This window comes from Actinia tenebrosa, unplaced genomic scaffold (genome assembly GCF_029948245.1).
Source record: "Actinia tenebrosa isolate PJP-AT-01 unplaced genomic scaffold, QUT_ActTen_1.0 PGA_scaffold6__47_contigs__length_16458017, whole genome shotgun sequence".
In the NCBI taxonomy this organism is placed as follows: Eukaryota; Metazoa; Cnidaria; class Anthozoa; order Actiniaria; family Actiniidae; genus Actinia; species Actinia tenebrosa.
This window is the reverse complement of record NW_028292583.1, coordinates 13,033,005-13,060,993: the sequence shown is the minus strand read 5'-3', so window position 1 is coordinate 13,060,993 and position 27,989 is coordinate 13,033,005. Positions and strand designations below refer to the sequence as shown.

The 27,989-nt window shown below is 35.5% G+C and overlaps 2 protein-coding genes across 6 annotated transcripts; one reads left to right on the top strand and one right to left on the bottom strand.

Annotated features, from left to right (window-relative positions):
- The first annotated feature begins 75 nt into the window (after positions 1-75).
- Positions 76-24,507, top strand: LOC116301478 (tumor protein p53-inducible protein 11). 5 transcript variants are annotated; one of them, XM_089038757.1, is made up of 8 exons: positions 76-151; positions 7,032-7,176; positions 15,161-15,236; positions 19,532-19,590; positions 19,915-19,963; positions 20,973-21,072; positions 21,514-21,612; positions 23,085-24,507. In XM_089038757.1, the coding sequence occupies exons 2-8, from the start codon at positions 7,094-7,096 to the stop codon at positions 23,258-23,260; spliced, it is 642 nt and encodes a 213-aa protein (XP_088894883.1). In that variant the 5' UTR covers positions 76-151; positions 7,032-7,093; the 3' UTR covers positions 23,261-24,507. The 5 variants fall into 5 exon arrangements, with proteins under 5 accessions (XP_088894883.1, XP_088894884.1, XP_088894886.1 ...); XM_089038758.1 differs by lacking the exon at positions 76-151 and adding an exon at positions 5,756-5,773; XM_089038760.1 differs by lacking the exons at positions 76-151; positions 7,032-7,176 and adding exons at positions 8,869-9,016; positions 9,179-9,466.
- On the bottom strand, positions 24,501-27,962 carry LOC116301486 (melatonin receptor type 1A-like). The gene has a single exon (XM_031710557.2). The coding sequence runs from the start codon at positions 26,568-26,570 to the stop codon at positions 25,413-25,415; it is 1,158 nt and encodes a 385-aa protein (XP_031566417.1). The 5' UTR covers positions 26,571-27,962; the 3' UTR covers positions 24,501-25,412.
- Between the last annotated feature and the right edge of the window lie 27 nt (positions 27,963-27,989).

The window sequence follows — 27,989 nt, the reverse complement described above, 5'->3', positions numbered from 1 at the left end:
GCGATACCCCATTAGCGTATCCATGACAACTGCGACGTCATGGTTAGGTTAAGTCACGTGATAAGGTGAATGAGTTGGTTTGGGTTGATTGGAGCACAGCTTCAAAATATACCTGCTCGACTCGGATATAACTTGGGATCTAGGACCAGAGGTAAGGACGAAAGTATTTGATATGTATAACGATTGACCAGATACCCTCCTTCTTGTGAGCATCAAAATGTATGGATTTCAAATTGGTATAGAATGACATTTTGTTCGGCAGTCGGACGGTATATACTGATCAAAAACCTCTTTGGAATATTTTGCAATATTAAACAAAACCATATAATTATTAACGAAAAAAAATTAACGCGAATTATTATAACTTTGTAAAGAATCCGAATAATCACAAGAGAATATAAGATGCAGTGGTCATGTCGAGTACAATAAAATCTTGGTTATATTTGAGCGAACTAGTCTTGAGCACCGCCGTACATTAATGATCAACTTTTCACTTCGATTCAAAACTTCAACAGCCCACACTCTGTCATACGAAATGCTAAAAAATATTGGAATTTATTATTTTGATATTTAGCAGTTGCTAACTTTTCATTTATTTTGCAAGTTGGATTTGTCGTACATTTGAGTTGCGCCGGAAGAAGGAACTTCTCAGAGAATTTAGTGGAATTGAAGATTTAGGTCACAAAACTAAAGGTCAACAGAGACGTTTTGAAATAGATATTACGTGAACTCAGCCGAGATATAAACACGTCGAGTATAATCGTTGTTCCTATCTATTAGACTATATGGTTCAAAACAGGGGTGTAGCAGTAAAGTACCGTAACATGAACCGACTTATTGTCCGGACTAAACAGCACTCAGATGAAAGAATTATATCACATCCAATAAACGGCTTGTCATTCAGTTTCACTTTGTACGAGTAATTTAAAATACTTTGTTTGGACAGACCAAGCGGTTTTCAACTCGTGTTTGAAAAGAGAGAGAGAGAGAGAGAAACAGAAAGAGAGAGAGAGAGAAAGAGCACAGAATACTGACTAGAGAGTCAGAGATAAATAAAGGACGCTCTGCTTTCATATAAATTGCAGAATTCAAAAACATTCACTTTGACGCAAAATTTCTAAATATTTTTTTCTACAGCTTAAGGCTTGGAGTTAGCATTTCCATTATGTACTATCAATGAACTTGTCATTTACCTCGACCCGAACTAAACTATGCGAAAACCAGTCAAAAATAATAGTCTTTCTCATCCTAAATTCACATCAATTCGTTTCTAACATAACTTGAATTCAAGGTTTTTAAAATCAGGAATTAGTGTTTACCTTGAAGGCGATTTGTTGACCATCTCTCCGAGTCACACGTCAAGTTTATATTGTTCAAACACCACATCTTTTCTTTGGATATTTCCAAACTGTCAAAGTGATAAAGACAGTTTTCCTTCAACGGATAGTTTAGCGGTATTACGCCCTGCTTATTAATTAAACAGACAAAGTTATGTTAATTAATAGTTTTCCGCTGTTATTGACATTTGGATTAAAGATTTAAATACCTTAAATTTAGACGATGCTTTTTTCCTTTTTGCTGACCAATGGAATCACAGGCTCACGAATAACGAAGGACGACAAAAGTCTCGTTTACAAAGAATTCTAAATTAGTTTCCTATCAAGGAAATGAGAAATTTTGAATAATTTCTATAGTTTCTTAAGGCCGGTTTCAGACGGTACGATTTTCGCCTACAACTATTGTATGCAACACGCTCGCGTCTGCCGTAGGCGAGTTGTAGGCTTGATTTACACGCTACGACTCGAGTTGTAGGATGGCGCGCGCGTGTTGTATACGATAGTTGTTGGCGAAAATCGTACCGTCTAAACCGGCCTTTACACAGAATCTTTATAATCAAATGCGCATACGCATTTAACACTATCAAGCCAAATAGCTTCTCTTCTTCGTCTTGTTTGGTAATTACCGCTCGGTTCATATCGTTGAATAAAAACTCATTTGTAGAGGTTTAGCCTCATGCAAATTATTTCAAACGTCAACTGTATTGTAAAGAATGTGTAGCTTGAACAAGATCAGTCTTTAAATCCCATAGAATAGCTCACTAATAAACGAGGCTCAACTTTCCAAAATGAATCTGTAGGTCTTTAGTCATCAAATACAGAGGTAATGAATAAATCGGATAAGAAAGAGAAGAGAACAAAGCGTTTCGATGTGGTTTCACATAACAGACCTTTTAAAAGGCCTGGTTCCAAAGCAAACAATTTTATTTAATCAGGCCTGGTTACTATGACTTGCAAGCTTTTGAATCAAGCTTGGTTACCAAGATACAAGGCAGGGCCGGGTTGTTCACAGCTGGATTATCGCTAATCCAGGATTAACTCTATAGGTCTTATTAAGAGTTAACCAAGGATTAAGCACTAATCGGGCTTTGAACAACTGGGCCCAGGCCAGGTTACCAGGAGCAGCGTGGAACGTTTGTAGATATCGAGGTGAATTAAAATACATGTCTGCATTGATTTTCAAAAACAAACAAAATATACTTGCCTTATTGAGGCTTTAAAAAAATCGCGAGTACGTTCTGGAAAAAAAATCCTGAGACGAACGTACTTCAAAGATAACGTTAAAATGTTATCTATTAAGATATTTACACACCTGTCTCACCGTTTCTAAGGATGCGGTTGACGTCATCAATTGATTCCAGCAAGGAGATTTTCACTGCCTGATGGTTGTCAAAATAATGACGTCCATTTGACCGTGTAGATATTAGTGTAATCATAATAATTATAAATTTGTCTCTCAATGTATATGTTATAATATAACGCGACTAAATGGCTTACCATAGTTGCATTCGAGTTAGAATATTTATCTTCTGCGGTTTTTCGTTAATTTCCCTATCAATTCTACACTGTGGCCATAATCTGTGTGAGATCGTTCATTTTTTTAAACATTGATCCGTGGGTCGCTTGTGTGTCGGCGTTGAGCAGACACAGCCAAAGGCGATTTTACCATCATGTTAATATAGGCAATACGTGGGAAGGACAAACGGCTCAGTGCATGTTTCAATGAAAAACCTATTCCTTCAACAATCCTCCTCTCTTGGTCGGCCAGCCTTCATACAAAGCTCTCGTGCAGATCAAGACGTTAACGAGTCAGCGTGATAATCCTTCAAACAATTAGGTCTAATAGGGTCGGTTTTTACTAACGAAAATAAGAGCCAAAGACGCTGTGACAACAGCTGCTACGCGCGAATCGTTAGGTATAACTGGGCTCCTAATCCTCCTGGAAGAGTCTACTAGAGAGTAGCTTGTAAACGTAATACTTAACTGGAAAAAATTTATACACAATTGTGAGTTCAAGGATTACAGGTATGATCACCAACTATACGTTCTTTACCTGGTTATTTTTTTCAGAGATGCGACTCTAATTTTATGATATATTTACTATATTTTCCCAATCTTTTTCTTTTCTTTTCTTAGCTTTCTTTTTGTCTATCCTTTTCCTTTTCTTTCTTTCTTCAAGATCTTCTTATTCTCTTGAATGTCAGTGTCAAATCCGGCCTTAAATTCCTCCCCCAAGGGAGAGGAAAAAAAGACTCTGCTCGCATGGAAAAACAGTTACTACTATATATATGTAGCGGGTAAATTGTAAAAGAAACGCTATGAGGAAGTAGCTTACTACACCATTATATTTCATATGCTTAATTATTCCCGATTGATTCAAGATTACATCGTAATTTTTCAATGAGTGTTGTTGTATCTTAACAATTAATCCGAATTCAAGACGCTTTTCATCTATAGTGTGAATAATAATTGCGAAGCTTCCTTGCGGAATTTAGGCATTATTGTAAACAAGCCACTCGAACGGTTCCAAAATTCCTTTATCATTGAGTATTTCAGTGGGTAAAGTAATTGTTTTTTAGTATGTTTAGAATTTGTCATTGATAATCAAGAGAGAAGTATAAATGAAGTAAGAAAAGGCTTCGCATTTTTCTGTGGTTTCTTTTGTTGGTTGAAGTTAAGAAGTTGATGTTTACGCAGAACACAACAAGTCAAATCTGAGATGTCTTTGTGGCTATAGAAATGTAGCAATCGAACTGCTCCGCACCCGTCCTCGTCTCTTCCGCTTTTCTCTCTTTGTTTCTCTCATTCATTAGTGCGTTCGTTCATTTATTCATTTGTTCGTTCGTTCATTAATTTATTCATTCATTCGTTCATTCTTTTCTCTCTCATTCGTTCATTCTTTCGTTCAATCGTTCGTTCCTTCGCTTCGTTCTTTTCTTTTCTTCATTAAATCGTCCATTAGTCTTCCACCGGTACATGTCTATCAACAATTCTCCCATCTCATAGTATCATGAAGCAAATAGCACCAAACATCCAAACGATTTAATCATTAAGGTTTTACAGTATCAAATATAGCATGTCTGTATTAAATGGTATCAAAAAGAGTCCCATCACATGTAAACCTATATCAATGGCTTTACTTTAAAAAATATTTCAATCTTTTCCCTCCAGTTCTAACCGAGTTTTTATATAATGCTGATAATAGCACATTCTAGTCTTTCGCATTTCTGAGCCAAAATACCATCATGGCCTTTACTACAAAAAGAGATCAGTGTTCGTCCTTAGGATATGACCAACTCATGCGCTAAAACAAAGCCAAACATCAAGTTTTTTAACTCACAGATCCAACCCTGAAACAACCTCTGGGCTGATCTAAGTCAGGGCACGGCTAAGTTAGGGCACGGCTAACTCACAGATTCAACCCTGAAACAACCTCTGGGCTGATCTAAGTCAGGGCATGGCTAACTCACAGATTCAATCCTGAAACAACCTCTGGGCCCAGTTGTTCAAAGCCCGATTAGTCAGCTAATCCTTGGTTAACTCTTAATAAGACCTATAGAGTTAATCCTGGATTAGCGCTAATCCAGCTTTGGACAACCCGGCCCTGGGCTGATATAAGTCAGGGAATGGATAACTCACAGATTCAACCCTGAAACAATCTCTGGGCTGATCGAAGTCAGGGCATGGCTTACTCACAGATTCAACATTAACCCTCTGCCCACTTGTTATTTTTCTACCGCTCGCCTGGTGTTTTAATGGACTATATTTTCGACATGAGTCTAAATCGTGTATTGCATATAAATCATTCCCAACATATTTATAATCACCGTAAAAATCTTAATACCAACATTTGCACGCCTGTCGTTTAACGATGGGGGAAAAAATCATTAAGAGAATTTTTGATTTTAAATTTAAGAGAAAAACATTCAGAATCAAAGACATTTTTCTCCCAGAATTCCAAAACTATTAATTTTTCCCCGTTTTCTCATTAAAAAAGGAGCCATTTCCTTGTTATAAATTACATGTGTTATTAATTAATTTAACGAGTTTTTTAGACTCATTATATATATTTTTATTTTTTCACACTCATTCTTTTATTTTCATTGTTTTCCTCTCTAAAATTTGCATCAAAAGGAAAGAAGCAGAATAAAGGAAGCTTTCAGGACCATCAAAAATATTGACACAAACGACAAATGCAGAAAGATATTTACTCTGATATTTCCGAGCCTTTTTCTTATAGGGAAATTTTTTTCTTATTAAAGTTATGACTTGTGAGAGACATAATCTGAAAACACTTTGAATTAAGAATTCAATTGACAACCGAATCTTACTTTTTCCTTCACACCTGTAATAGTCCAGGACTGAAGCAAGCAGCTTACCTGGCATCATTCATTTTCCTACTATACGTTCAAAAGTTTTTCTCGGAGAACTTTCAGGTAAGATCGATAGTCTTTACAACTTAAGAAAGGAAAAAATATTATTCAAGTTTAGTTGAGGCAGAATAAGAATGATAGTTTTTTTATACGAAAGATATAATAATACGAATAAAGCTATGATAAATTGCTGCAGACAGTGTATTTTACGTCTTTGAATTTTGATTTTGCAAATCGAAACAGTTTATTACTGTAATTGTATTAGACAAACTAAAAAAATTTGCACAACTCGTGCATTTTTTCGGTATAGCTATTACTATTTGACACGAACTATAATTAATTTTTTTCCTATATTAAATTTATTAAGGGTAACTCCGCAAGTTATTAGGCTTCCTGGATAGTTACAAAATACTGCTCAAACTAACCTTAACCCTCATGTTATGTCACTCGCATAATTTGCTTTCTTTTCTCTTTTTTTTTTTTTTTAGTCTCCTCTCCTCTCCTCTCCTCTCTTCTCCTCTTATCGACTTACATTAGCACTTACCCCTAACTTTTCCTCAATATAAGAGTTATCAGGTGAACTAATAGCATTTTATTGTAAATTATAGAAACGATCGAACCATTTACTTTTCTTTTCTTTCTTTTTTTTTTTTTGTTTTTTGTGAGTCAGTAATATATAATGCCGTGTATAGACCAATAACCTCTATATATAACCTTCGCATTCAATGGAGTGAATTTTTCCATGTATTTTTTTCGCTTTCTACCTTTTATAGTTTACTTGTGAATATTTTGTAATGAATGTCTTATATGGTAAGCTCGGCGTAGCGTATATTATTTCAATTAACAGCTTTGGCTTACCAACACAAATTCATTCATTAATTCAACAATTTCGGTGTTTCTGATTCAATTAATGTGGAATACCTCACAAATTGTAGCTAAAGCATCGTCTAATTGCAATACTTGATACCATGCAAGATATTTTTTGTTTCCTAAAAAAACACAGAGATTTATGGAGGTGGTCTTCTTAAAAATTTGTTTTATTGATTTTAAAGCAAAAGAGAGAGAGAGAGAGAGAGAGAGAGAGAGAGAAGAGAGAGAGAGAGAAAGAGAGAGAGTAATTTATTTATTCCGTCATATGTGAATAAAAGAAAAGCCATGTGCGACTATATTGGGGTTCCTGCATGATTTGACGAAAACTACCATTCCCGCCAAAACGCGCGCGCACGCGCGTTAAAGAGTACGATAAATCTCATATCAAAAAAAATCTTATCAAATCTGTTATTCCGACTATTTTTAAATTTTTGCTTCATTATTTTTTCAGTTTCCAATTCAGTAGTTTCCAGTCCTGGTCGTCTACGCGCGGTTTTCTAATTTGCGGATGGCATGGGATCTAAAGATGACACGGCAGTGGAAAGCTTACTACGATTGAGCACACCCTCTAGTACTATGGATACGACTATTAGAAGGTAACCATGACAACAGCCTCGTACCCAGGCTCACGCATTATCTTACCTTGAGCAGGAATGTGAAGGTACTTTTGAGTGATTATTCAGACATGACTTGAAACTTGATCACTTTGCCGGGTACCAAAATGTATGCAGGCTCTAGGAGAGATATTTCGTGTTCATCCTCATGCCGAGATCCTCGATTAGGTTTGAGGAGAAAATCTGGGCACGCAAGAATATATGATTTTTTTGTGTGAGAAATCGCAGGTCATGCTTCTAGTTTATACTTTAGGTGCGATAATAGCCTGAGGTCAAACAATTTCCCTCTAATTAAACAAGTAGATGACGTGGTGTGGGCTAACCAATTAGGATTATTGACTCATTTTTCATTTTTTTCCCATTTGGCTCAACGACGCAGAATTTATGTATTTCTGGTATATAATCTAAGTGCGCATGCGAAGAACGGATTCGTATAGAATTGTTCAAAAGAACCACCTTGTGTCAATCATCCGTCAACGACATTTTCAACTGCACTTCTGTTGTTTATGTGAATCCACCCTAGAGGATACGGTAGAGTGAATGCTCATATGTATCCTCCGTTCCTTCCGACCTGCTCTAGGGATTCCTCTATGACAGACATGTTGATGTCCAAACCAAAAAACCACCCAATGAACTTTCAAAATATTTTCAATTCAAGCATCCTTGCTTTCCGCCAATTTTTTCCCCCGAAATCTTCAAACAAATAAAAACTCTTAAACCAGGCGAGAAACTATTCGTTCTGATTGGCGTTTTAAAAATTTCTCGGGTTTGTTGAAAACTTTCATCAAATTTCATTAGTTTGCAAAAGCTCTCAAATATCTTCCAACTTCCACCAATCAAAAAGCAAGGATATATATAACCAACGTTTGAATGGGTTTAAAAATACCATTTTTTAACATTTGGGCTTCCTTTGCTTCGAGTTATTGAAAAAAGCGGTCTCTAAGATTTATGATTCACTGAAGCACTGAATAAAGTGCTGGACAGCACGCAGCTCAAAATGTAGTCAACATTTATTAAGCCAACGAAAGAAGAATACTCCAGAATATTCGACCCTTGGGCAGTCTTTACCCCGCAAAAAGAAACAACGCTCTCTTAGCAAATTAACCCAGAAAATAAACTAATTCGTTCGTTATAAGATTTTCTCAAAGTAACATTGAAACAAACTGGAAATCCCCGCAGGAAAAAACCGGGTATAACTAGCACAAGATAGAGAGAAAAATGGTTGTAATGCTTTTTTCTTGAAGAAAAAGCGATTGCCTTGAAGGCGTGCTCTGTCGATGAACTTTTAATGACATCTTAAGGTATAAGATCACAAGAATAGATCATAAGGCACTTTCCGTTAATCTGTTTATGCGGAAAGTTTGAAATCACCGGTATGTTTGTGCGTTTTTGCGGTCGATGTGCGTTTGTGGATCTCCTTAAATGAGAATTCCGTTTGTTTTATTTGGGTTTGGAGTTCGACTTGAAAGCATAGATGTAAACCCATCCAGTCTCCTCGCGGTGTTCTGGCAATCTGTGTCTTATATTGAGACAGCCTTTCTACTTGATGGTTCACTAAAAGAAAAGTCCAATCTTGACATAAACGAAATACATTTAAATGCACAGCCAATCAAAACTCACCATATCAAGATCCTAACCAATCATAGCGCTCGATTTCAAGAACCTTAGGTTCAATAGTTTTAAGGCCAGACTCTAAACTCAACTGATATTGCCATTTTGAAAAAACCCGAATATATATAGATGCGTATAAACTACGCAGGATTCTTGGGAAGATAAAACAAACACTTTAAGGAAAGTCCAAGGACGTTGAGTGGTTGAAAAGGCAAGTAAACCTGGAAGGGAGAAAATTGAAAACGATTTAATAATATAACATCACAATCGCTTTATGATCAATGCATGTTTTTACCAAAGATTGATAGTCACTCGAGTTTTTAGTATACTTCCATTGTCATTCAAACTCGCGCGTTTGGAATATCGCTTACAGATTGTTTCAAAGCCACATCTCCAATCTCTTCAAGAGAAACTCGACCGAATTCCCGACCGGGAGACTTTTCAATCGTCCCAGCAGTCCTTGAAGGATTCAAAGGCTTTTGACTTTCAAGTTATTGATTATTGGAAAGACGTTGAAGTCTACAGTGTATGTGAACGTGACCGGGGGAAAACGAGTCGGTTGGTTGTCGAGTTGATAATCTAGAATTGTTCCAGTCAGGAGCGAGTCGACCTGATTCAGCAACATGAGTGAAATAGCAATGCCACAGGATTCTTCTACAAGGTAATAAAAAAGAAATACTTTTTGTGTGTATTAGCATAACAAACAAATTACGTTGTACACTGTTCCTAGGCAGAAAAGTGCACCTTTTAGTCTTGTCAAATTTACGCCAAAAATATCTAACTTAATGTCGCTTCAAACTTAAATATGATCCGCAAAATTCGACATCTTCTTTTCTTGATTGAATATATTATTTATCATTCGATTTGCCTGATGAATTTGAAGCGAGTGATTTCTGAAATGAATTCATTTTGAGTAAATGTCAAACAATTGGAATATTTTTGATGTCAAACAACATAGAAAAAGCTTATGCTAGCTTAATGAATGCGACAACCTCGGGTATATTACTGTGTTCAGTCGATATCCTAATCTATTCAAACAGGATTAACTTTAGGCTTTTTTCTCTGGCTTGATCCTATATTTTAGAGCTTTTTCTGTTACGATCTGAACATGGTCGTGTTTTTCTTCCAAGACAGAAGTAGCTATTGTCACATTATCAATTTGAAATAGAAATTTCTCTTCTATCTATAATGCATTTAAATTCCCAGATTTATCATCGTATCAAGAGAAAAACCATATTCGTGCTTTTGCTTTTAACGGACTTAATATCGAAAATATCATCTGATAAGAAAAGGTTTTATTTATGTGAATAATTGAAGAAGAAAAATTTTTTTTCAATCAATCTCAGAGGCGGCAATTTCACACAAAAGCCGCAATTAGAGCAAACGAAATTCTCTTTCAGCAAAATTCCATTTGAGTTACTAAAGTTTTCTTAGCTTTAACTGCTCTTGTTATGCACGGTTTGACTTCGTAAATAATCCAGTGATAGTGTCGAGAAAAGATCAACATTTAACTGTTTCTTGAGTTGTGAAATGAATGTGAGGGGAAAAAACTACTCTGAGCTAATAAGCCTTCAACCAAGCTTTGTTTCGATCGTCAATAGAAATTAATCATTTGATAGTTGCCAATTGATTAACTTGTCAGACTGTCTAGGGTAGTGTAAGGCTGGCTCCACGGGGTAGGGGTAAGGATACTTTGTACCTCGGTTGTGTAAAGAAACAATCGTATCGGCATGGATGGATGGATGGATGGATGGATGTGATTACCATTATTTCTGGTCTAGATAGGATTATTTGATATAGTTAACAGTATACGTATTTATAACATTGTTCATCAGAAGTACTTTCTTGACCCCCTTGAATAACAAACCCGTGTCTAGGCGTCCTACCAGTGCAGTAATATAGCATTTTCTAACCCGTGTGGGGTCCCCTGAGGCAGTGCATTACCCCGTTTAGATTCGGCGTAGCTTGAACTACTTCGTTTTTGATGGTTGAAAGCTTTTCAGAGGTATTCTAACTACGTTTTTTTTTTTTTTCCTGCGATTGATTGTCGCGAGATTGTCGGTCCCTCAAAAAAATATCCCAGGAAAGTGTTTCTTCTTTGTATTGTATCGTACTTAAGTACTACAATCGCTACCTTGACTACGCTGTCCATTACGTATCATCTTATGATTTTATCTTGGCCTTTTCCCGCCGCCTTTACGTTAGAAACCTGACCCAACTGATACTTATGCTAAGTCAAAGACCAGTTACAAGAGGTAATTGACGTCATTAATGTATATGTGATGTCTGGATTTCACTTTAACAGAAAGAGGACATGAGTAATTATTCTTAGACCTGTCGCTGCAGGCCGTAAAGATAGAAAATCCAATGCCATTATTCTGTCTGTTTGTCCATCCGTTCGTCCATTTGTACGCCATATCGGTTCTTCTTTTTGGTCGCTTTTTAGTTGTCCGTTCGTCCGTTCATCAGATCGTTCGCCGGTTTGTTTGTCCATCCATTAGTCATTGAAGGCTCACGGCTCACGGAAGAAGTCCCCATTTCCCATCCCGAACTGCGACTGCGCTGTCTATTTGCCCGTTCTTCCATCTAGTTGTCTTTCCATTCATTCATACCCTCCGTCCATCCATTCGCTAGTTGGAGCGTGCGCGTGTTCATTCAGTTGTCTGGTCTTTACTTTAACGACCGTTTATTCGCTCGACTGTCCGTTCTTGACTTGTCGTGTGTGTACTACCTCGTTGTTTGTGTTAGTTGTTAAAGTGCTGAATATCTCATATATATCTGGCGTCGTAGTACCCTACAAAAACTGACTTCATCAAGGAATCTACATAGATCGATTATTCTGTTAATGATAGTGCATATAATAGCGCGGCTTGCTATGGATTATGGGGAATCATCCAAACATCCGGGTTCCTTCAATCAGTTCGATTTCACCTGTTTTTGCGCCGTCAATATAATAGGTTGGGGGGGAATCTGATTTCTTAATGCTCTAAGAGCAAAAATTAATTTCAGAACCGAGCACCAAGAAGAGAAACCTCCCAAGAACCTCTGGTTAAAATTTGAACTAGAGTAATCAAAAGTTGTAGGTTTTTTACGTTATATTGAATGCTGTTTTCGTACAGAACTGAATGAGCTCACAGACAGTAGACAGAATCGAGTCGTTTAGTTGTGTTTGTGAATAATATTCATAATCGGCAACTAAACCTTTTTTATGCTCGGGAAACGAAAGAGTAAACACAGGGTCGCAAATAGCCGATTGCTAATTTTTTGTCTAAAACACACGGGAAAAAATCCATCGATTGTCGCCTGCAAAACTGAAGATCTTCATCGGCACGTTTTCCGACATGCTGCGAGTATTAAAGTAAGTCAATGGTGTCTTGCTATTTTTTTTTTCTTTTTCTTTTGCTCTTTTGAACTGCTAGGCTGGAATTTATCATAACCAATCTTTGGTGGTGCTAGAGATGGATTATCGTTCGGTTTGTCTACGTCAAACTTTGGAAGTCAGATAACCTAGGGTTGTATTCTAAACTCACTTTAATCCCTGGTTTGAATGGAAGTTCCACTGTGAAAACAAATATTAATGTTACTGTCAAGCCATATATATCTTACTGTCTTGAAATACTGAGACTTGAAGAAAACCATTTTGTTTCCTATATTCGGCAAAAACGAGCCTGCAAAATCTCTGGTGTCTCTCTCGAGCGAAGCTGTGCACAAAACAAGGTGAAAATTGAAAGATATCGAATTACTAATGGCGACGGTAACCGTTCGCTTAAAAGACCCCATAAAATATTCAAACAAAACTCGTTGTTAGGTTTGGGCCAGCTTGAAATATTATTGCCTAGTCTATAATTTATATCAATGTCTTGAATGTTTAAATTTTTGTGGTCTCAGTCCAATCATCAAATCGACTTCCAAACTGGTGTCAATTCCACTTTCGCTAGTTTCATGGTGAATATATTTTTCATTCAATTCTCGCAACACACATTTGAACGCACGTTTCATGCCAGAATTTGCCTTTAGAATTTATTTGGCAAAGGCCGATCGTTAGACTTGTGTAGAAGATCGTTTTACAGTTTTCTCTAAGTTTAACTTGAGCTGTTATTTCTACTCATGAAAGGAGTTTGATCGGATTATCATTCGTCGTGGTTCGTTGACATCCTAGATCGTGCAAGGGATCATCTTTCAAGATTCTTTTTGTTCGAAAGCAAACGAAAATACAATCTGGTTTGACCTCTGTTCAAAGAAAGTTCGCGAGCGGAAAAGATTGTTTGAATTCAAATCTAGTGAAACAGCGAATAGTATTAGAAGTGTTGATTGTTTGGAAGATTGACAGCTAGGAACAAAGAAATCATTTCCATTTTTGACAGCAGTAGTCTCCAATGAACGTTGCTTCGCTTTCGTACGGTCTTAGTCGCTCTACTTCACGGCTATGTGAAATGATTTCTGTCAACATTTTAAACGTTGAATGAATAGCCAAAATATCCAGCCATCGACCGACAATTGTTCGTCGTCAATTTAAATTGGATTTAGCGTGTTTGCGAACATGTCTCAAGAAAACAGAAAATCGACCCTTCTCAATACAGACAAGTAAGTTGACAAGTTTGGGCTTATAATTTTCGTTCACTAGCAAAATTATGTCTTATTAGTAAACCCGGTAAATCGAAATCTTATTTATAATACTAGTATCAATTCTACGTACAAATAGTTGTCTTAGTTTATATATATATTATAAACCGTCTACGAATTTGTCTAGTGACTATATATACGAAATATAGTTGTTCGCAGCCCAGGATGTATCGAAAGCAGATGTGCTTGGGGGTTGTGAGCTTCTCGAGTTGATATATTCAGGAGATTAGTTCGCTTTGAATCACAAATAAGATTCGTGATATTTGAGCAAATTATGGAGTAAACTGGAGAGTACACATCTATGTATGAAGATAATTCTACTCAGTATTTCGATCAATTGAGTGAAACAATAAGCATTTATTACTTGCAAGTTATTTGCGGGATCAAATATTCTGTGTAACATACAGACGATCATATAAATCAAGTTAACATTTCGTCTAATTATATTCATGATGGCGATTGCTTTTTGAGCAAAGTTTCACGCTTTACTGCAAGTTAATTCATGGACCTGGCGAAGCACACACCTAATTCCTTGTCTTTGGGAATGAAAAATAACGAATACTAGCTATTTTCGCTTTATTAATTTCATGTAGGAGACTTTTAGTTTTACTTTCGCGCGGGTGGTGTATCATCACCTCAAAAGCTTTGCAAATCTTTTGGTTTTGTTTGAAAACAAATATCCTAAATTGCTGAATTTTATCGTCACGAAAAGCTACGGAAGAGTGGAAATCTTGTGTTGAAGGTGTCATTGACGTCGAAGCTGTCAAAACATCGAACAGAATTAATTATTTATATATATTTAATGGTTCAGTTCGATGTTATATATATATATATATATATCGATTTATGAATGGCACATATAATCTTGTTTTTTCTTAAGACAGTTATTCAATCTGTAAGGCTTTCAATTGTCTTCTCATTGACACACTTTTGGTTAGATTAGCAACGAGATAACTGATCAACTCGTTCTCAAAGCTATTATTTACTAAATCAACAAAACAACTACCTCCAATCCACAACGACAACAACAAAAATATCGTAATAATATTTATTCATTCGATTAAATAAACTTTTGTCTGCTTCTACGGTCGAAACACGATAAATATTACAAGTTGTTTTTGAAAATGTATTTTAAAATATATCCATATGAATTCTGGTGGACCCAAAGATGAACTGTGTGGAACGCCTGTTAATGTTCCAAAAATGTCTTTTTCGTACTGAAAAAAACGACAACAAAGGTTTCAAGTCTCTTAGGATACTATCTTAGTCAGCTTGGCACCAAAATCACAATACATTTCTGTTACTGAAGAATTTGTTTCCGCGAGGAAGATTGATTGGAATCCTCTTTTGTCGTAAGTTATTTTGGTCTATTCTCAGCAGATGCCTTTTTGTTTCGTTTTGACGTTCGGAATTCTCCTTTTTAATATAGAACAGTGCTTTATTCGCATTTTTTTCCCGCATGGTAATGGAAAAGGGGGGGAAGGGGAAAAGAAAGAATCGTTTGGCGGTAGAGCAATATTTTTATTTCCAAAAGTCTTCCAGCGATTCGGTCTCAGTAATTTAGAAATTGTGTCTACTGCTTTATCTATTAATTAATATTTTCGCTTTATCACCTGGGGGTAAGGTTATCTTCGTTTTTATCAAGATTGGTTTTTGATTTCTTTCTATTTTCTAAACTAGAACGCAGTTGGGGTTTAATCGACGTTATTAATCTTATTATCTTTATTCACAGGAGAAGCTTTGATGATGCACAGAGCCGTTTTAAGTGCAGAAAAGTGCTGGGAATTGGTGGGAAAGAGCCATCCAAGGTATTGACATTAGTACATAATCTAGGCCACGATCTTTTATAGAAAAAAAAAATGAATGTGCTATGAAATATACCTGCTCATCGATCAATCAAGAACCTGTCAAAATCGATGCACTACTTCAGATCTTACATACGATTTTTTTTTGAATTATTCAAAATAACTCCATTTTTCTAATATATCCGATTTTTTGTGTTTGCTATTATTTCTAATTAAAATATTATAATTATTCTATCAATATAATTTAAACGTTTTGCGTTTAGGCATTTTACTAAATATTGGTTCGTGTACTAGGAAAACGTGTATATAATAGCCACGAGGATAGACAGATTGTCTCAATATACATTTGACTAACAAACGAGGCTATTATTGTCTTATTATTATTATTGGTTGTTTTCTAGCTCTTTGTTCTCGGGACATTTTTCCATTATCTTTGATTTTTTTTCGGGCATAAAAGAATAAAGAAGGCAGAGATTGAACAATAAAGCTTTTTGTTTTAGATAGATTTGTTTTAAATAGAGGTTGATGAGGATGAGGATGAGGATGAGGCTGAGGCTGAGGATGAGGATGAGGATGAGGATGAGGATGAGGATGAGGATGAGGATGAGGGTGAGGACGAGGACGAGGACGAGGACGAGGACGAGGGTGAGGGTGAGGGTGAGGATGAGGATGAGGATGAGGATGAGGATGAGGATGAGGATGAGGATGAGGATGAGGATGAGGATGAGGATGAGGATGAGGATGAGGATGAGGATGAGGATGAGGATGAGGACTGAGGACGAGGACGAGGGTGAGGATGAGGGCGAGGGCGAGGATAATAATGAGGATGAAAGTGAGGGTGAGGATGAAAGTGAGGGTGAGGATGAAAGTGAGGGTGAGGGTGAGGGTGAGGGTGAGGGTGATTATGATTATAATGATAAGGGAATTGCACACTTACAGACTCCACGAATAGAGCCAAGTCTATGGTGTTTTCAACTACTTGATATGCTATAGAATCTGTAAAATTTTTGGTTAATCTATTTTGAAGAAAAAATGACATTAATTAAATGGTTTCTTATCTTTCATCTTTTCAGAAGACTGATTAAGTTTTTAATAGGTCTGGGTTAAATGAAAATCATCAGTTGATCAGTAATTTTTGATTTCAATTTGAAACACCAGGTGGTCAAAACTAAATGTAAAATTTTGGTTCTGGAAATGATATTCAAAGGATAACAGATGCATCAAGTAATTATTTTTATATTTTGTCTCAGTTTGAGGGTTTGAAAATTAGAAAAAAATTACTAGTTCGAACTTTAATCAATGCTTTGGACTGCAGATGTTGTATATCTGTTTTTCACTAATCATATCGACTAATGTTAATAATATTTAAATTTATATGGCGTTAATCCCTCTTTACTTTAGTGCCAAGAGCACGCTTTTATCTCTTATCTGTATATATATATTTTAAAAATCGTATACTTTAAAATAGATCGATAGATGTGTTGATCATCACAGTGAATGAGCGATCTAAGCGAACGCTGTAAAGAAAGACCTGGAAAAATGATTTCAGGCTTCAATGGGAATGGAACCCATGACATCCGCGATGCCGGTGCGATGCCCGTTGTTATATATCGTTATTATTATTATTATAGTATCAATACTATCAATCATTTTGATGTTCTATTTTTCACTACTTTTCACTCAGTTATATTAACTTTTCGTTGCCGTTAGGTATGTTTGTATCACCTGTAGTAGAATGGAAAGCATTCTTATATCTTTATCTATTTATTTAACAGATCAAAAACAGTTTTCCGTGTTTGATACTCTGATCAAAACACGCGGGATGTTGGGAGAACACGAGAGGAGCGTAGGAAACCACGACGCGTAGCGGAAACCTGTTTTTGATTTGTTTTATAAAATAACAAACGCGCGAAAAGATCGAAAAAAAGCAAAGTCTAAGTAAATTCTCCCTACGTGCCGTCTTATTCAAACTGACCAATGAGCGCGCGCGATAGATTAAAAATGACGATAGCGTGTTTTGATACTCTCATCAAACATGGTTTTCGACCAATCATAGCGCGCGTAGTATCCCAATTATTTTATAATTAACAGATCATTAAACAATCATGGTTTTGATTCGTTTTCAAAATATTTAGAGACCTTCATTATTGATTAACCCTGACAACAAATATCAAAATATAATATTCACGTTTTCGTGTCCATAATCAGTGACAATGAAGTGATTTGTATCTTCAGTCCTACCTTTTCCAGACAAAAAAGTCTAATTTGTCGCGCTAACCTTAAGAAAATGTTCTATCTATCAACAGTTTTTCGCACGTCTTTAGCATCACAGACTACTCAGCTCTCTAAAGTTTTTCTTAAGTACTAGAAAACGAATGTGCGGCACTTCAAACATCCGCCATTTAACATCAATTCTTTGCTAATTGATAAGTTTTCTAAGGCATTCATCGAAGGAAAAACATCTTAAGTGCTTGCCATTTGCTGAAGATCTTCCACTTCAAAAGCGTCATATGGGAGCATAATTATTTGTTAGCTCAGTTGGTAAAAAACAATTGATAAAACCAACCTAGTTTTTTTGTTTTTTGGTTTAAGGAGAAGTTAAAAGAATTCCTGTTCTAGCTTGGCTCAAAGAAAAAACAATCGCGGTTGTCACTATCACACACATCATTAAATTTGTCATCATTTGCACTCAGCACAATTAAAAGAAAAATGCCGGACAACGTTAAAAATTAAGTTCAAAAAGCAGAATAGAAAAATAGTATTATCATCACTAATGCTGGCGATGTTTGGCTCAAAATATTTTTTTAAATCTGCCTTTTTAGACTTGTTATCGACTATGGTAGGAAATTTTTTTTTCTAGACACCATAATATGACAACGAACATGTTTATTCGAGACAGAAAACTGATGTGCTTATTTTTTTGTCACAATGGAAATCGTTTTTTATCAGTGTCTATTTTCCCCACACAAGGTAAATATAACAACTGGAGTGCCACAGGGGTTAAATATAGGACCACTGATAAATAACAAGTTTAGTTTTTCCAAGGGTAAAATTAAAAACTGGAGTGCCATAGGGTTTAAGATTAGGACCACTGGAAAACTCATGCCTGCTTCTCAAAAATGAAAAATAATGTTTGGAATTCCACAGCGTACATTTTAAGGCCACTGAAGAATTGTTTATAGTTTTATTAGGCCTACTTAGAATAAGTGCTCAAGTCTGTCAAAAATACTTCTGCTTTTCAAGAGCGAAAAATGGAATGCCACAGGGATCAATCTTTGGACCTCTTAACGTAAAATGCCAGGTTAATATCTTTGATATCTTTGCTGGAGTTTTTTTTTAAGCCTTTAAAAATATGCTAAAAATATGTTTATAGTAGTCGTGCAATTAAGCAAGGAAAGGAAAAGCGAGACAGAAGACGCTCTAGATTGAAGGGCGAGTAGAAGGGTTTATCGTGGTCTTATCTGACGATTACGAGGATTGTTTACTTAGCTTAAGTAACATTTATCTGATATTTATATACCGTACAGAGACTAAATGGCACTAAGTAAGGAAAGACGTCAGCGATCATTAATGATAATTATAGCACCGAAACTAACCACCTTCTTCCGATTGATTTAGAATTAGTATATTGTTTTGTAATCGGAAACAAATTATTTCATCGTGCGATTAAACTTTTTTTTTTTGTCTAGTGTTTCTCTATGAAGAAAATGTAATTAATTTCTCTTTTGCCATATTTCGAAGTCAAATTTAAGATTCATTATTGACAATGATATAAATTTATATATAGATAAATAAAAATTATTATTTATATAAATATATATATGTAAAAAACTAAAAATTATTAATCATTAAAAATTATTATTATTATTATCATTATTATTATTATTATCATTATTATTATTATTATCATTATTATTATTATTATCATTATTATTATTATTATTATTATTAGAGTGCACGCACTAAAACCGTGAACATTAATTAGTACTAATTAGTACTATTTCATACAGAATCCTTTGTTTTCTATTGTTTAATTATCACTATTTAGTGCTAAAAATTAGTATTTGTTTCACGGATTTAGTGTGAGCACTCTAACACTACTTCTTATAAAATATGAAAAGAGCATTATGATGACATCAATGATAGTGAAATTAATGATTATTAGTAGTAATAACAAAGACAATGATAATAATAAAAGTTCTAATAAGCATTTCCCCTAATTTACATAATAATAACCATGAAAATAATAATGATAATAAATTGATATTTTTAATATTATATTGTCTCTTTTGTTGCAGGTTTTACAAGTTCTTGGTCGACATGAATCCTACCTTCTAATTATACCTCGAGGATATGAGTAAGATTTAATTTAGAGGCAAAACGAGATAAAAAGAGAAGAGAAAGCGAGTTAGTCTTCTTTATACTTTTCTTCTTACATTTATGTATATATTACTTGCAACTTTCGATTTTTTTTATCGCATAAATAAAGACTATTATTATTATTATTATTATTATTATGAGTATGAGTATGAGTTTCAGTATGGATATGAATATCATCATCATCATCACCCTCATATCATCATCATCATCATCACTATCACCATCATCATCAACATATCATCATCATTATTATTTACAGCAGCGAGAGAAACAGGATACTTATACAATATTCTCATTTTAGGACTTGGCAACTTATTATTGCTTCTTGTTTGTTCTTATTCGCTGTTATGGTACGTATTATATCGTTCGTATACACTTATTTCAATAAAGTTAGTCACCAAAAACCTAGAAAGCTGAGATCACTGAGCATCATGGGAAACTTTTCATATCAAAAAAGCATGTACATACAAAGCTTTTTTAATACAAACTGCAGCTCGTTGATGCTCAGAAGAGATGAGACTGTAACCAGTAAAGAATTCGCAAGTCCATTAACAGTTATCAAGCGGTTGAACGTGTAAAATGAATCTACCCATATTCCTTGTCGGCCTCAGCTTTATAGCTTTTCAGGTGACTAACTTTATTGAAATAAGTGTACAACTATTTCAAAAAATGTTGAATACGGAATATTGCATAGAGTAGTTTTCAAAAAACCCCGAAACAAGAGACCTTTCCCGAATTTCCTTGACTGATCACGAAACAAAGCTGGTTTCAAGTCAAGGTTGGACTCGATGAATAAAAAAATCAAGTTCAGTCTCGACTTCCAAGCGAATTCCGGAAAGGTCAATTACCAGCGTATTTAGCAGTAATACCCTTTTTTCACACTTTAAATAAACATGCGAACGCTGCACGCTGATATTTCGTCTCTTACTGCCTCCAGTTAAAAATATGAAAGGTACCGACTGATTAGGTTTAATTGACGATAGCGAAAAGTTCGCATGTTTATGAAAATATACGCAGTAATACACATTATTAGATAGTAACTAAGAGTAATTGTTTCACGGGTTTTTGAAAACCACTCTAATAAAGAGTGCATTCCAAAAACAAAGTCATTGTGGTCATTGAAATAGAAAGTAAACATTCAGCAATTTGCACTCTATATATAACTGGAGTATTTTGCTTCGGATGGAATGCGCTGAAAACAAAATAATTTATTATTTATATTATTTTAGATAGAATTACATACGACTCAAAATGCGCTTTGTCCTTGGAATCACTATTTAGTATGCAGTTATTAGTATTCAACGTTATTTTCAACTTTTTCCCAATTTTTCATTTGACTTTTTTTTTTCTTATTTTCAGTGGCTAGTCTTTCCAGGTACTTGGCTATCCATCGTTGGGTCTCATGCAGATCCTGTTATTGGCAACATGTGTTGTCGTATTATAGCTGGGGCTTTATTTGGTAAGTGACGAGTATCATCTCGTGTTCCACGTGTTTTCGTTACGCCCTCTTCGTTTTGCTCGGCGGTATCTTCGTGTCGCTGTCTTACTCGAGATCTTACTCGAGAGTATTTCTCGAGTCTTCCTCGACTATTTTACGAGTATTCCTTGATTTCATTGTAATTCTGGCGAATTCTAGTGCAATTCCTCGTGTTTTTATCAGATTTCAATCGCGCTTCGTCGGGTTTCCTCGCCAAACTCTTGCTTTTCTTCCCCGAGAAATTCACGAATTATCACGTGTGTTTCTCATGTATTTCTCCAATTTAAATCATTCCTATCGTGTGTTTACTTGTTTCTCATACGCCGCTGTTTCCACGAGTCTTACTTACGCCTCGGATGCTAAAAAAGCGTCCTCGTGTATTCTTGTGAAATCTTTAAACCAAAGTCTATGTTTGTATTTCAGCTATTATATCTACAACGTGGTACACAGAACCTACTTCCATGCTCGCTCTTAGGAATACTTTAATGCTGCAGTATATCTACAGTGGAATCGCTACATTTTGTAAGTTTTGCCAGAGCCTACATTCTTATCTTATTTTATTATTTATATTAATTATATAATTTAGCTTGTATACTTTGTAGTTAGTTTTTATAATTAGAAGGCCAATTGAAAATTATCTACGATAAATTGTATATTAAATAAAGTTATCATTATTATTATTATTATATTTTTTATATTTTACAAATATGTTTTTATCGATAAATAAGTAATTTGTACATATATTTGTTATTTTATATTCATAATCTCTTTATTAACGTTATAAATTTTATTATTATTATTAATAGTTAATTGAATTTTATCATTATTAATATTTTTTATTATCGGTTCGTGGTAAGGTTAAGCATGCGTATTACAACTTCAAGCGCATTAAGGAGCTTTCTATGCCAAAGCAAGCATCGACTGAAGTTTTGAGTCTAACAGAGCCAACTTTCTTTCCAGCTGTTTGCGTTACAAAGAACGTGCAGTTTCAGTAGGAACTAAAATTTGAAGCGCGCGGGAAAATTAGTACAAGAGGGAAAAGAACCCGGATGTAAATATTTCCCCCGATTTGTAAGAATGAAATGAAGTCGTTTTGCGTTACTATGGCAATAGTTTCTTGCGAAGTGACTCATGTACTGGAAGAAATTAAAATCCTTCTTGCAAAATATTGGGATCAAATACTCCAGTTCACAATTTTGTATTGCGGAGGGTTAGCCTCGATTTTGTGTCGATATTCATGTAAAATTTCAAAAGTTGTTGTTGAATTTGAGCATTCTTTACTTTAATATTTGTAAATATTTTGACGTTAAAATGAGGCAAACGATGAGAGAATGAGTCTGTAATCAAGGAACACAGCGGTATTTTACCAAAGACTATTCTTGGTTTTCACCTACGTCATCATGAATTTCAAAAGCGTAAATTCGCATTATAATGAAATAAAAGTTTTATATTCTTGCAAAGCGGTCCAAACTACACATACTGGCCAAATTTTAAGGCTGTAAAGCATTTCGTTGCGGAACTATAGGCAAGTAAACATGACGCAATTTTTGGTTAAAATGTATGGAGCGGCCATCTTGGTGTTCCAAGTTGGTACACCATCATGGCGGACGAAATTCCAAAGGCTTAAAATGATGGAATATTTCATATGTTTGGCTATATTTCAATTAAATATACTTTATATAGATCTTTACAACGTGTCTAAGGGAAAATCTTTCAACTAGAGTAAATTATTTTAATATTTTCATCGCTATTTAGATAGACGTGACGGTAATGCGTGACACAAAGTCAACCTTCATAACTCGGGAACCAAACATCGAAATGACTCGAGATTTTTTCTTGTGACTTATAGCACTGATTTCTAAAACATATTTGAGAAATGCCTTTATACGATCTATAGTTTAGATTTTGATGTTTTGATGACGTCATGTGAAAACCAGCAATTGTGTCATTTTTTCACCATGTTTTTACTTATCTATTTTTCCCCTTTTTTTTAGCTCTAACTTGGGCATTCATGACAAACAAATCCAAGTTTCTCCTTGGGCTGGCCATTATCCACGGATTCCTTACCATAGGAAGCGTCTTCTACTACTTCGCCTTCAGAGAAATGAACAAACCAACTCCCGACAAACCTTTTAATAAGAGTAACGATGATAGGAACCACGTCGACTAAATCAACCAATCACCATTCGCTTTGTTTATATCTTAAGAGAGTTACACTTCCAAACATACGTTTTAGATTGAGAAAATGAAAATCAGTGCTATGGATGAAGACTCGAGAAAGAAGCGAGATGAAATAAGGAAGAAAGAAACATAAATAGGGAAATATAAATCGTGTTTGGTCTATCAAAGTGTCGGATGAAATTTGTTTGGTGACAGCCTTGGGGGTCTTGAGACTCTCCCACGATGTTTTAATCGTCGCGTCTGTATTAAATCCAATATCACACCGTCTATCAATGATAAAAAAACGACTGTCAAAATGAATTGGAATTTTTCCGGCTTTTTTCACATGTCAGGTTAATAATCTTAACAAGCTTCCGGGATTTGAATCTAAATCCTTTCCCCCTCCATTTAGCCGTATCCTGGACAACCGATTTGAATGTTATATACATTACACATGATTCTCTTCGGCCGCGCAGTAAATTTCGCCAAGCGTGATTGGATGATTGACTGAAATTTTCGAAGTGATAAAAGATAGCTTCTGCATATTTTATTCAAGCTTAATCTAGGTCTAATAATAGTTGAAGTTGGGATACTGTGCTATTGTTACATTTGAAATATCTATGATATATGAATGAAACTTTGTTGAGCCTTAGAAGAGTGCTATTTTTGTGGCACAATGATATATTTATTATTTTAGGGCCCTAGTGATGTCCGAACTAGTTGTATTGATCGTTTTTACACACTGAGATCTAAAGTGATGTCAGATTAAAACACTCAGTGTTTCTTATTGTACGGTTAGTTTCTTGACCGGCTTGTGTCCGAGACGAAAATATATCGATTTTATCATCGAAGGTCAATACAGTGTCGGTATTTGAATTATGCCGTCCGGAGGACGGACGACGATATATTGATTTTTATATTGTATCCTAGTGATACACGATAAAATATTGATTACTTTTCGTCAATTTCGATATATTAACAGTATCAGATTGTTACTTGTTCCGAGTGACACACGATGATATATTGATTGTTTTTTCTTCGACGCTAATCGAATATCAAATCTACGATGATATATCGATTGGCGTCAATCGGTTTGTACACACTATTGTAAAGAATAATTGATACTCGAACTGCTTCGAGCAAGCATAGATGGATTGATGAAAATTATAATTAGTTAACATTATATTAATCATAATATAGTATAGATATATATAAATAAAAAGTTTAAAGAAATCGAATAAATTCTTCAGAATACAACTTCTCCGCTTTGTCATTCAATATTGGTTTTGCAGCAAGGGGTAGAAGATTGCTGTGAAGAACACACTGTACAGACATGCCGTGCAGTACCGTGCCGTGTCTGAAAGCCTTTGCATTGGCTGAGCAGGTAGTGACTGGTTGAAAGGATTAGAATGGTTCATTTCACATTCAGACGAAATCTGATGATTATACTTGATGATGATACATGATGATGGCAAAAATGATACTTGATACTCATACATGAGGATGGTGATGGTGATGATAAATGATGATACATGATGATGATGATACATGATGATGATACAAGATGATGATACATGATGATGGCAAAAATGATACTTGATACTCATACATGAGGATGGTGATGGTGATGATAAATGATAATGATACATGATGATGATGATACATGATGATGATACAAGATGATGATACATGATGATGATACATGATGATGATGATACATGGTGATGATGATACATGATGATGATACATGATGATGATACATGATGATACATGATGATGATGATACATGATGATGGCAAAAATGATACTTGATACTCATACATGAGGATGGTGATGGTGATGATAAATGATGATGATGATGATGATACATGATGATGATACAAGATGATGATACATGATGATGATACATGATGATGATGATACATGGTGATGATGATACATGATGATGATACATGATGATGATACATGATGATACATGATGATGATGATACATGATGATGGCAATGATGATACTTGATGCTGATACATGTGGATGAGGATGATGATGGTCATGATGATAATGATGACACATGTTGATAACGATACATGATGATGATACATGAAAGACGATGATGATGATAACGAGTAAATATAAATACACCAATCACAGCGAGGAGCCACCGCTAGCTATCACTCTCCTCATTCAAAGCTTCTTTTAGCTCAGATGCTGATGTTCTTCGTCGCTTTACTCCCATAACCGGCATAGCCACCCCAGGAACAGGTGTACCCTTCATGGTTGCGTTATGTCGCAGTAACTCATTCTCCGTCGCAATAAACAACACCAAAAGAGCACCACCCACGGAGTATCTACCGTGGATGGTAACAGAATTCTGTACATGAGCTTCTGCAGCTGAGACATTGGTTTGGCCTTGTCTGGCAAGTCGCCTGGTCCATAATTGGGTTATGGCTCGCCTATACTGTGAATTAAAGAACCCGTAAATAACTGGGTCGATAGCTTGGTTTGCAAACGCCAGCAGCGCACACATCAATTCCGCCCAATCCGGAATAAATGCACCAGGAACAGAAACTCGAATCACAACTACCAAAGTCCCAGGCAGGAAACACAACAAAAATGTTGCTATGACAACTAAAAGAGTCCGAGTGATTCGGATTTCTTCAATATTCGACGAATGTTCGGAGTATCGTCGGGTTCGGATTTTTTCCATTCGATCCGAATGCACTCCGACGACTTTGAAAACCCAGAAATAGCAGTACATTATGATTGGTACGTTGATTCCTATGGTAACGACTCCCACGGTCAGACCGTACGAACCCACGTGACCCGCCTTGAAAAAGCAAATACACTTGCCTGTGTCAAATTCATACTTAGACCACCCTAGAAGGGGTGGAATGGCCAATACCAGAGGCAAAGTCCATATTAAGAGGATAATTTTACTAATGGTGTTGTCGTTAAATAAGCGAGAATACCAACGTGGTTTCACGATCTTCGCGTAACGATTCACGCTTATCGAACTTATAGTAAACATGGCCGCGAGTAAGAATTCCATTATGAGAAAAGCATTAATTTGACAAGCGATGTGATTGAGCATCCATCGTCCGCCATTGAACAGAGTTAAAATCATAAAAATCATATTGCAGGACTGAAGAAGATCTGCAATGGCGAGATTTGCAATCAAGACGTGGTTTTCTCCCTTCATTCGTGGGGTCTTAAATATGATGAACACGATGAAGATATTAAAAACTACTCCAGTGAATACCACGAGTAATGCGAACCCGACGGCAATGTACAAACCGATTGAGGAGTGCATGATATCTTGCATTACACAAGCTATTTTCTCTCTAAAAACACTCCTTCTCTATCAACCCACTTTCCTTGCATCCATTTCCTGAATTCCGTTGCTGAAATCTGTCAATGTTTGAAGACGCCTTAGAATTTCTTTCCGCATAGTTAAGTGAAGCCAAGGAGTTTACAAGGATTTTTTTTACGTTTAAAGCACTTTGTTGAACCTTTGAAGCATTTCCTTCCTCCACTGTCAATTATTGTCCTTTCCCGCCTTTTCTCATGCAATACGTCGTTTTAAGTTAATGTTACAATGTGCCAAGTTGGTATTTTATCCACACTGGGTTTAACCACTGAAATATATTTCAAGTTTTTCTTCATTTCGTGTGTTGATTTAGTTTTTAGCCTTGAAAACTGCAGAACGTCTTGTAACTTTGAGTTCAAGAATTTCCTTGAACCTTGTTTTTCAATCCTCTGAGTTGCAGCTTTTCTCTCTGTGTGTTAATTCACCGTTCCATTGTCAGCTCAACGAGTAAACTGTTTTTCTTATTCCCTGTGCCGCAGGCTAGATATTGACAGCTTTCTTTTGCACAGTGTCCTTTGCGTGCTTTCTTCTTTCTTTTTAATAACAATAATCCAGTCTTTTGAACTTCTGTCAAGCCTCTTTTCCTACACTCCCAGAAAGGAAACTTTGTTTTCAAGATCTAGGGAAAATCTTTTTTTTTTCTCTTAAAACGAGCAGGATTTTCAGCATCTTCTTTAAATCACTGCGTTAGAAATTCAAATCCTTTTGTCGAATTTCCTTACATTGTAATCCTTGTCTCTTCAGTTTCTAGTAAGACGACAGCCAAGAGAATCCTTTACAGAAGATTAGACAGCTAAATTGAAGTGCTGCATCGACTGACAGACCATGAGCCCATGCGCTTGATATCTTATTAACAACCCCTTGTGGATTTACTTTGACCAATATAGAGTTTTCTAAAAGCAAATATAACTGGAAGGAATTAACTGTTTGGTATTTGAAATGAACCCAAGGAACAAGAAAACGTAATAGAGGAAATTCAATATAAATAATTGTGTTAAAGAAGGAATAATATTGCTTTTACTAAAATAATAGAGTTTAGGGGAATCACGAAAAAATCGTCTTGTTCTACGCAAAGGAAAAACCCAGACCTTTTAATATTGTGAACAAAACATCAAAAAGAAAAAAGACGAAAAAAGGAAACTAAAGAAAAAGACAAAGGATTCTAGAGAAATTGTTCTAAAGAGTTGTCACATCTTCAAGCTTGTTCATCTTAGAACGCTATCTAAAGATCTTTCCGGTTTGATAAAACAGCTTACCATTGGAGTAAGAGTTTTAACTACAGACACAATACCTATAGTCTAAAAGAACATAAGAAATCTTCTTTTCTATCTAACAGGAAAATGCATTTTATCCGCGAATAATATCAAGAAAAAC

Coding starts and splice junctions, on each gene's coding strand:
- LOC116301478 (XM_089038757.1), top strand. CDS start 7,094: ATGGGATCTAAAGATGACACGGCAGTGGAAAGCTTACTACGATTGAGC. Junction 7,177..15,160: donor ATGGATACGACTATTAGAAG/GTAACCATGACA, acceptor CTTTATTCACAG/GAGAAGCTTTGATGATGCAC. Junction 21,073..21,513: donor TATAGCTGGGGCTTTATTTG/GTAAGTGACGAG, acceptor TTTGTATTTCAG/CTATTATATCTACAACGTGG.
- LOC116301486 (XM_031710557.2), bottom strand. CDS start 26,570: ATGCAAGATATCATGCACTCCTCAATCGGTTTGTACATTGCCGTCGGG.